The sequence below is a fragment of the Setaria italica genome, chromosome I (genome assembly GCF_000263155.2).
Source record: "Setaria italica strain Yugu1 chromosome I, Setaria_italica_v2.0, whole genome shotgun sequence".
Lineage (NCBI taxonomy): Eukaryota > Viridiplantae > Streptophyta > Magnoliopsida > Poales > Poaceae > Setaria > Setaria italica.
Window position 1 is genome coordinate 36,245,238 of NC_028450.1, and position 10,757 is coordinate 36,255,994.

The 10,757-nt window shown below is 51.0% G+C and overlaps 1 protein-coding gene across 1 annotated transcript; it reads right to left on the minus strand.

The window, feature by feature from the left end:
* Positions 1–4,458: 4,458 nt before the first annotated feature.
* On the minus strand, positions 4,459–6,786 carry LOC101777490 (AT-hook motif nuclear-localized protein 25). Its single transcript, XM_004953616.3, has 2 exons — positions 6,302–6,786; positions 4,459–6,052 (listed from the first exon to the last, which is right to left on the minus strand). The coding sequence occupies exon 2, from the start codon at positions 5,892–5,894 to the stop codon at positions 4,920–4,922; it is 975 nt and encodes a 324-aa protein (XP_004953673.1). The 5' UTR covers positions 5,895–6,052; positions 6,302–6,786; the 3' UTR covers positions 4,459–4,919.
* Positions 6,787–10,757: the final 3,971 nt, after the last annotated feature.

A 10,757-nucleotide genomic window follows, 5' to 3' on the forward strand; every position in this document is an offset into this window, starting at 1 on the left:
ATGCTCTGGTTGCACTTAAACTTATCGTAAAATGCATATGTGAATTCTTAAACTTTTTTAGAATATGCCACATTCAATACAATCTATTTGATCGTCTTCGGGGTGAAGGACCCTCACCAATCTTCAAAGCTGACTCCTCCTTCTCACTGAGGCGATCTTCAATGGTTACCACTCTCCTTCGTTCAATAGTTGCATGATCATGAGGGAGGGAGGGAGGACGCACACGTGAAAGAGGGAGGGAGAGGAAGAAGGAGAGGGCAAGGGCGAGGGCAAGGGCGAGGGCGAGGGAGGGCGGGAGAGGGAGGGAGGGAGGAAGGGGAGCGGGGGCGGGAGAGGGAGGGGGGGAGGGAGAGAGGAGGGGGGTCATCACCACATGCTTCAATAAAGTTGGATGATTGAATCCAACACTTTAACCATCTTCTCGAAATAAAGTCTAAGTTCATTCTCGTGGGGGCATGTGCCCCACTAGGTTCTCTTTTGGTTCGTCCCTGAGCTTTTACCATATTGGTAAGTTTTTATTGATTCATGAAATATGTACACATTTAAAAAGTTTAAGATCTATATGCAATTCTTTTTAAGAGCTGTGTTTTAAAGAAGTATTGATGATGATATATATTACATGATGAAGGGTGATAGTCTATGCAATGCGATGGCTGGGGTTTACTAACTTTGATAATCCAATAAGGGAGGTGGGAATTTAACTATCTGTGGCCCCGATTACAAGAATACCCTCCAAACTAGACCGAGAGAGCGCTCAAGTCTAAACATCTTGGCGCATGACTCTCAAGTCTAAACATCTTGGCGCATGACTTCTTGTGACTAGTCGACGCTAGGTTATCCTTCACTTATATATGTGAGTTACAATTAAAGGTGCCTCCCATATGATTTATGAACCAAAGCTGTATTTTGAGTCCATTGAAGTAAATAAGTGTATTTCGGGTTGCGCAAACTGAGAGCTAGCGTTCAACGCTGCAGAATTATGAAGCGGGAGTGTGGCGTACAGCCACCTGGGAGTAGAAGTATTTCTACACCATAAGATGCAACAGCCAGAGCATTCTTGTGATCTCATACTGTTAAGAAAATGTGTTCCAAATTAAGAAATGTCTTGCTAGTAATGTCTGGCCAATGCAATTGTCTACCAAGTTGATAGTAGCATCATATACATGTTTCTTGTTTAGGTTTAAGTGGCCAAGTTGTTCCGCTGCCTCAGCTGAAATTCCTATCCAAGTCAAATGTCTGTTCAGCACTCAGATATTACAAGTCTATTCCCGATCATGGATGCACTTCCACTGGAGAGTTGAGATAAATTTAAATGTTGTGACAAGGCGCATAGAGTATGGTTCACCGTGTTTGAACCGCAACTAGTACATATGCTCTGTCCATAATATCTTGTTATCCAGATCGACGCCACTGGGAGTTCATCGATGCCATAATTATACTTATAACATTCGTCGCACATAGGATATCACAATGTCACAGGCATCACTCATAAAGCATCACTCATAAATCACTTTATGGATTTTCACTCCAACAACTACATTCTCAGCTGGCTAAATTGAAGAACAAAATAAGAAATGGACCGATGCATCGTGTGTGTGGGAAAAGTTCAGTCCGTTTAAATCCTTTGGAAAAGAGGTTTTGTAGATTTCTTTAATTAGTATTTTGTAACACATATAGATTTGATTTCACCTTAAATTTATTTGATGTGAATGAAGTGACCTATTGGTTATATTATTAGATTTTTTATATACTTGCATATACTCCCTCCGTTTCCGTTTTTATTTGTAAGGTGCACACGCATATCAAAATTCAAACTTTACAATCTTTGACAATAATTTTGACTATTATTTTTTTTTATTTTTATAATATCAACTTTATATGGTTGCATTCATAATCAAATATCCTCTACAATGATTACAAGTTTATAAACGTAAACAATATAACATAAGATAAACGAACGGTCAAAGTATTATTTGGAAGACCGTGTCGAGTCATACCATGCCTTATAAATATAGATGGAGGGAGTATTTATTTCACCTTTTCCCCCTAGGCGAAGCGAGAACACTATTAATCAGACAACTGGGGAGTAAGGGCGGAACTGATCAAATTGTATTCTTCTAAAATTTCATTTAGGAAGCAAGAACTTATTATATGAACATTTCCCTTGATATTTTATGTTTAATTTACATTTTTGCTATACAAATTGGTAGAAGCAAAAATAGTTTATCAATTTTTGTAGGTACAGTGTCAGTCTAGATTCGCCTCACGATGGCCGCAGTCAACAAGACAAGCTACCCTAACAATTTTTTCCCAAAGAGCTCCGCCGACTGCCGTACTATTATTAGAAGAAATTCTTTTTTTTAAAAAAAAATGAATTGGTCCAGTTTATAAGGAAAACCATAGCCCTAATAATTCATCGCACTAAAGCTTTCATCATGTGTTTTCCTTGCCAGCTGACATTCAATTCAATTTACATACTATAGGTTTTATATTATTTTGATTTAGTTCACCCAGAAGCGTCTAATAAAAACAGATACTATGACAAAAACTGACCATTTATATTGCATGCAACAATGCCCTTATTACAAATAAATGGAAAGCATTTAAATTGATATATGGATTTCAACAAAGGACCCAACTCAATGAAATACTTTGCATGAAATTTACCAGGGAACACCAAGCAAATTAAAATTGTATATTTTTCTCCATATATGCAGAATGTATTCGAGGAGAGCTAACGCCATACATTCATGATGGAGAAAATAGAGAATGCATATCTTAGTCATGAACTAAAGTCCACCAATAACAGTTGAACAAAGACCTTTTTACCCCTACTACCCACCTTGTTCCACCGCACGCCTAGTACCCCTGTTCTGGCACCAAGTCATGAATCAGAGAAGTTACATAGAGATTCTTCACATTAGCATCATCGAGAATCATCAAGGATTTCAGATTGGTACCCAAGGGAGTGGTGGGCAACTCAGGTACGGCTAGCTTCCTCGGCGGCGAGGGTGCGGAGGGCGGGGACGCGCCTGCCGCAGCCCGACCGCTTCTTGCACTTCCCGAACAGCAGCACCCACACTAGTAGCAGGGTGAACGGCGACGGCGGGGATGAGGAGGCTGCCCACCTCGACTTCCCTGTTTCCAGCGGCATCGGGCGGAAGGGGACAAGGGGCAGGGAAGCCACAGGCGGAGGCGGAAGAGGCGCAGCAACGGGCAGACGAAGTGGGTCACTGTCAGCGGAGGTCGATGGGTTGGTGGAGGCGGCGCTAGGCCCCACGGATGTGGAGGCCGCGACGGAGAAGAAGGAGGCACCGGCTGAGGGGAAGGAGGAGAAGGGGACGGATGTTGCAGCCGATGCCGCGCCGGCAGAGGAGAAGAAGGTGGAGGCGGCGACAGCCGAGGAGAAGAAGGCGGCGGGAGGGAGGGCATTAAATGAGAGGCAGGGGTGTCCACAACATACTTTAGTCTAGTTTAGTCCACCTCATGTGGACTAGAAGACTAAAGTCTTAGATCCACCTGTTTAGATGTTTAGGGACTAAAAGTGTATAAAAATAGTGGAGTAAAGTTTAGTTCGGAGGAACCAAACAGCCTCAGGAATACCACTGGTTGAGCAATACTGTACCGGGTCGACAAGTGGATATCGGGAAGAGAGAGAGCGCCTTGACCAGCTCTGGCCTGGCGCATTGGCATCTCCAAGACTCCAACTCCAAAGCCATGAGCAAGTTCCAAAGCCGGAGGCGTTCGCGCTCTCCCCACAAATTATGCAAAAGCGAAAGCTTCCTCCCCTTTTCCATTTAAGGCCCTGCAGCAAACGGACCCCCCTTTCCAGAATTGTGCATTTGTACTTGGAGGGAGCAAGGTGCAGGATCTCGTACGTCGCAGACGGTCGCAGGCAGCGTCAATTTTGGGCTTGGCGTCTTCTGGCCAGTGTCCCCCACTGCAGGCTTACGATACAGTAGCGTACTGCAGCGGCATCACTGAGTCGCTGCCACTTCATTTTTTATTTTTTGATCTATATCTCTTGGCTAGCTACCCGTATAGTCTCCTGGCTCTACATGTAATCTCACACACATGACTCCAGAAGATATTAAAGTACTGCAGGTGAAACAAATGTAGGGAGGGACAGAAGGCTTTTTTGTTCCTCTCCCCCCTGGGCCTCTCCTGCCAAACCGAGTAAAAAACCTCTGGTCTACATTTGAAGGAAGAACTAAACGGACTGAGAAGACCACAATGCTCCAAGCACATGATCAAGATATAGCTCTAGTCGTCTAGACCCACTGACCTAGGTTTTAGATGGTGGAATAAGCGAACATATTTGACCTAGGTAAGGCTTGAAACTTTGGCTATGTTGAAACATTCAATATCTGACCGGAAATTATCCACGCCAGCAAGTTGTGTGTGAAACTGAAAACACATGCGAAAGCGACCACGAAAGTGTTTTTGCTATTGCACAGGTAGAGGAGAGAAGCAAATGGTTATAATAGAAACATCATTCTACAGCAAGATACAATCAGAATATAATACCACATTACAAATCAAAATGGAGAAAAAAGAAACGCTGGAAACACAAAACATCAGATCTCACTGACCTTTAGTTTATTGAGCTTGCTCTTGCATGAATCCATCTCTAGCTTTCCTCCTGTCCCTTGATTAACCACCACTACTTTGTTTTTTTAACACACCTGATGATTTCCAATGCTTCCTCCTCATGTGCAGACACATGCATTATATTATAGCACCCAGATGAAAGGTCTCTCCAATGAACCATCCAGCATGCATATCGTGTTGACCTCAGTTCCATCAAGGCTAGCTTCAGCTCTCAGTTCCGGATAGCTAGACTAGCTTCTGCACCATTTGAACCTCTGTGATGTACGTCTTCTTCATGTTGATGAGAATTCGGTGTAGCAAGGCATGGATCAGAACTGTGGCCGGACTCCGCCCCCGCCGCCTCCACTCCAGCCTCCGAAATTGTCTCCCGGGAGCTGGTAGGCCCCTACATTCCCGGCGAGGTTGTAGAGCGACATGCCGCCGCCGCCCGCGTCGCCTCCAGTCACACCAGAGGACTGAGAAGCCGTCGGCTGCTGCCCTTGGGGTCCAGCCGACTGCGCCACTTGATCTTGCGGCTCCGCTCCGCCGGCGGCCGCGGCCGTCTCCTCTTCCTCCCCCTCCAGCGGCAGCCTCTCGTACACCGCGTTGGCGAACGACGCCGCCATCAAGACGACGGGCCCCGCGGCCACCAGCGGGCCCACGACGCTCCCGCCGATGACCTGGCCCTGCCCACCGGAGAGGAAGACGGTGAGACCGCTCACGCCGGGCGGAGCCGGTGGGGGCAGCACCGTGCCGGTGAGGGAGAGGATCTCGAACCGGCCCCGCAGCGTGGCCACCATGCTCCCGGGGGGCGACGCGCCCGGCTGCCTGAGCGCGACGTTCACGACGGCGCCCCCGCCGCTCAGGACGCACACGCCGCGGCCCCGGCGGCGCGCGTACTCGGCGACGCAGTCGACGACGTCCGCTCCCGCCGCGACCTCGAGGACGTGCGAGTGCAGCGCGTTGGGGCTGTCGCGCGTCACGATGATGGGCGGCTTGGGCTTGTTCTTGGAGCCCGGCGGGCGCCCGCGCGGCCGCCGCGTGGGCCCGCCCGACCCGCTGCCCCCGCTGCCACCCTCGGCCGGGACCATGGCCGACGAGGACGGCTGGTCGCTGCCGGCGCCGCCCCCGCTGCCGCTCCCGCCCGCCTCGGCGCCCTCGCCCGCGGGGCTCTTGTCGGGGGACATCTTGTGGTGCTCCATCTTGACGTGGGAGTTGGGCGACAGCGGCGATGGCTGCTGCGGCCGGAGCAGCTGGTGGAAGTAGCGCGAGCTGCCGCCCCCGCCGGGGTCCATTCCGGGCATGGCCGCGTCATCTGGCCGCTCCCACCACTTGCCGGCCGCCAGCTTCACGGTCTCGATCGGCGCCGCGCTCCTCGCGTGCAGCTAGGTAGCAGCAGCTTCTTCCCGTTCCTCGCCTCACCACCACCGCCGCTGCACGGCAGCCTAAAACCTGCTTGGACCTGGACACAGAGCCTTTGCCCCTTATAAAGCAGCTTAATTTGCATGCCACAGTACATCAGAGAGCGCGAAACCAAGTCGAAAACCAAACGGCGAGCTAGCAGCTTCACATGGAATGGAATGGAACAGCACGAAATGGGAGAGATCTTTTCCTTTCCTCTATCCTCGACGTTTTGACTTGTCTTGAGACAGGACGCTAGCGATGATGGAATTGCAGATGCAGCGATGCACTGAGTGGTAAAGTTCTTTACCTCCGGCAGAAGCGAGCTTTCTCCTCGACGACGCTGTGCAGCAGAAGCTTGTAGTTTTGGCAACCTCGCCGGCTAGCTGCCTCCAATCCTAAACGAGCAGCACCGCAGAACACAACCGGCCTCTCGATCGACAGCAGCAAGCGAGAGAGGACGCAGAGACGAGGAGAGGCCGTGCGTTTATAGCTAGGCGCAGGAGCTAGTCGCAGCCGGGATCTAGTAGGAGAAGACTGGGTCTAGACGTGGCGGCGGGAGGCTGGACGGTGGCTGATATAATGAAGGCACGGGGACGGAGGATCAGAGAGCCACCGTACCGGCGCGGCGGCGCTGAGGGAGCTGAGGCAGGCGAGAAGAGACGGGAGAGCGTGCGGCGTGCGCGGCCCCCGAATTAAAGGCAGGCGGGCAGGCAGGCGAGCGAGAAGGGAGGGAGGGAGGGACGGAGGGGGACGGCGAGGGATGGGGGGTGGCGCTGCTGATAAGGTCCCTGCCTTTCCCTCCCTGCCCCTCTCTATCTAGTACCGCCTCCCGGTCCGGGTCCAATGATCCAATCCCCTCTCCCACCCACCAACTCCCCCCCGTTTTTACTCGGCCGGGCACGGGCTGGGCGCCCAGCGGTGGGTGTACGTGTAGGCCAGGCCGTGGCGGGCCAGCGCCAAGGAAAACCCGCAAAGCAACACGCCGTGGACTCATTTGTCGCGTTAGTTGAACGGAAAGACAGGAACACGCGACGGGGCCGCCGGGTCGACCAGCAGCAGCAGGCGGCCGGGCGGCCGCCGGGCCGGGCTCGGAGGCGGCGGCGACCGCGAGACGTCTCGTACCAGCGCGCGTACGACTCGGTACCGGCTGGACCACCGGCCTCGCGTCGCGCGCGCGCGCGCGCGCCGCAGCAGCCGGCCGCTAGCCGAGAGCGTACGTGCAGACGCCGGCTAGCTGCGCGCGGCGGCTTGCGGTGTACGTGCGGAGCGTGGGATCGGGAGCTGTCGATTTCGCGCGGGTGTCCACAGCTACTGGCGCGGCATAGGGTGCTCGTCACGTCGCGTCAGGTCGCTGGACACAGCGAGAGCGAGAGCGAGAGCGAGCGATCAATGATGGGCGGTTTGCTGTTCGTGGCCGGCCGCTGGTGATTTTGACGACGATGCCTTTGGCCTATCCCGCAAGTACAGACATTCAAGCAAGGAGGATCGGGAAGAACACGACGGGGCTATATAACAAGGACGTTGCGCACGCGTAAAACCACGAGGAGTCCGGTTGTACAGGCCGATTTAGCACGGGAGTTGCAGTTGGGTGGTGACGTACGCGTGCACGTGTTTAAAACAGGGACTCGGAGTCTCGGAGAGAGCCTCGCGTTCCATGCGTGTGATCATCCTTGCACCCCACCCGTACCTATTGATACTCCAATGATGTGGCGCTGCGGTTGGGCGCGCGATCCATTATTCCAACCGCACCGGTTATCCAATGATCATGCCGGTGCTAACAGCGAGATCGCCATCAACTAATCAATCGTATTATTATACTAGCTCACAAATGTTATACTTTCTATACGGTCGAATATATTTAGTTTGATGGTACACTTTGGTCATGACTCACGAGACATTTCTCGTAGCTATGGTAAAGAGACGGCTAACTCTGCCTATTTTTTTATAATTTTTTTATTCTAAACCCGTTTAATTTGTTTCTACGTGCATTCAAAATATGATAGACCCAATGATCATGCCGGTGCTAACAGCAAGGTCGTCATCAACTAATCAATCGTATTATTACACTAGCTCACAAATTTTGTACTTTCTCTACGTCGAATATTTAGTTTGATGGTACACTTTGGTCATGACTCACGAGACATTTCTCGTAGTTAAGGTAAAGAGACGGCTAACTTTGACTCCTATAGTTTTGGAGCTCCTACCTATTTTTTACAATTTTTTATTCCAAAACCGTTTAATTCGATTCTACCTGCATTCAAATATGATAGACCTCGCATGATGGTGACTCAAATTTAGAGGGTCAAAGTCAGCAGGGGAAGCCCCAACCTATTTTTTATAATTTTTTTAATTCCAACCAGTTTATTTTGTTTCTACGAGGAGTCGAACCCAGATCTGCTGAGTGTTACTCAGGTGCTCTAACCATTAGGCTAAATGCGTTGTGTTGAAGGGAAAAAAAGGACAAAGGGGGTGTTTGTTTCTTTAGTCCCTCCTAAAATTCCTGTCACATCGAATATTTAGATACCAATTAGGAATATTAAACATAGGCTAATTACAAAACCAATTGCACAAATGGAGACTAATTTGCGAGACGAATATATTAAGCCTAATTAGTCCATGATTTGACAATGTGATGCTACAGTGAACATGTGCTAATGATGGATTAATTAGGCTTAATAGATTTGTCTCATGAACTAGCCTCCATCTGTGTAATTAGATTAGCTCATGTTTAGTTCTCCTAATTAGCCTTCGAATATTCGATGTGACATGAATTTTAGTCCGGACTAAAGATCCAAACACCCCGAGATACCCCGAGGTACCTGTATCATCAGCTGGGTTGCTCTCTTTACATGGCAGTATGGCAGCGTCAGTGCCCGGGGTCCCATCAGCCAATATGAAAATCGGGCACAAAGGAAACCAGGGATTTCCAATTTGTGATCGAGCTTTCCTGGGTGGACATGGCTGACCTTGGCACCTTGGGCCCTGTTTAGTTACTCCCAACTCCCAACTTTGACACTATGCAAAAAGAAGATTCCCCATCACATCAAACTTGCGGTACATGCATGGAGTACTAAATGTAGATGAAATTAAAAACTAATTGCACAGTTTTGTTGTACTTTGCGAGACGAATCTTTTGAGCCTAATTAGTCAATATTTGGACAATAATTCACAAATACAAACGAAACGCTACAGTGTGCTACAGTGCTGTAACAGTAATTTGGCACCTCCCAAATTCCCCAACTAAACAAGGCCTTGCTGGGCCTGACAGGCTGACACTGCGGCCATTATTTAAGCCGCGAGTCATTATCATGTGACGCACAGAGCGAAACAAATTTGAATGACTAGGCCCTGATTGGCTGGATCTCGAGACGCAGCTGCGTGGGTTTTATTAATATACGGCCGCAATCGCGAACAAATAATGATCGGGTGGCGACAAATAAACGAGGGTGCGTGAGGACTCTCGAGTCGCCGTGCAGTGGCTCGCGAGCAGCCGAGCGAGAGGATGAAGTACGCTTGAAGCTCAGTCCATGATAGGGATGTCTTGGACTCTCCTCGTTTACTTCTCTCTGTGGTTTACTCTTTCTTGTTTCTTCTCCCTTCCAAAGAGGACATTGACATCGTAACACTTTTTTACTCCGAGATTCGTATCTTCTGTGCCGTTGCAAGGCAATTACTACTGTTCACAGAGGTCCTGCAGTGCTGCAGTGAGATTACTACTCGACGGGTCAACGGGCTATTAAGAACACAATCTATACGTATCGCCCTCGATCAAGGGCCGAATGCAAATCGCCACAGCACAGGATCTATACTGCGATTGCATGAGAAATTGAGAGGCAAGCAGAGAGAACGAACACCGTCAAGCAGGGAACCGCTCGATCGACGGCCAGGGGGCACGTTGGCCCGGGCCGGGTGGATCGAGCGCGCTCACGTGCGGTCAAGGGGTTTGGTTTTGGTTTTTGGCAGTCAAAGCACGGAGCGCGGGCCGCTGCCCCGCCGTACAGCTGTCAGACACGTGGTGGTGGCGCCGGGCGCGTGGAGTACCCGCGGCGCAGCTCGCCCGTCCCGCCCCGCCCACCCGCGATTTGATAGCAAATCATTCGCGATCTATCGACGGATCCATCCATCGGCTCACGCGCGCGGCAATTACGCCCATGCGATGCACCGCGACGCACACGCTGCTGTGGCCCCTCTATCACGTGAGATGATGTGATCTCCCTCTCACTCCGGCCGCCATCATCGAGCTGAGCCTCGTTGCCGTCGATGGCTTCGAGCTTCCACTACTCCACAGTACTTTATCACCGTCATCTCTAAAATGTTCTTCCCCGTCGGTTTTGTATCCGTCATATAAAAGACGGCAGTGATGGAGGTACCCATCACCGATGGTTCTAGAACCGGCGGTGATACCCTTCCAAAAAAGGCCGACCCCAGCCCCACCGCGTGCCGCCACCGCCGCCGCCGCGTGGAGCCTCGACGCCCCCTCGACCAGAGAGAGAGGGAGGGAGAGGGGGGTAAAGAGAGAGGGGGGAGGGAGGTGGCTTACTCATGTCCATGTCACCTCGCTGCGCCGCCGGTCCTCACTCGCCGTCGCTGCCGGTCCTCGCCATGCCCATGTCAGCCTATTGTGCCGCCGGTCCTCACCCGCCGCCGCGCCTCGACCCCCACACCGGCTAGACCTGGCAGGGAGGAGAGAGGTAAATCTGGGCGGCCACCCTGCCGCCGTCGCTCCCCCACGCCGCTACCCTGCGCCACCGCCGCTCCCACAC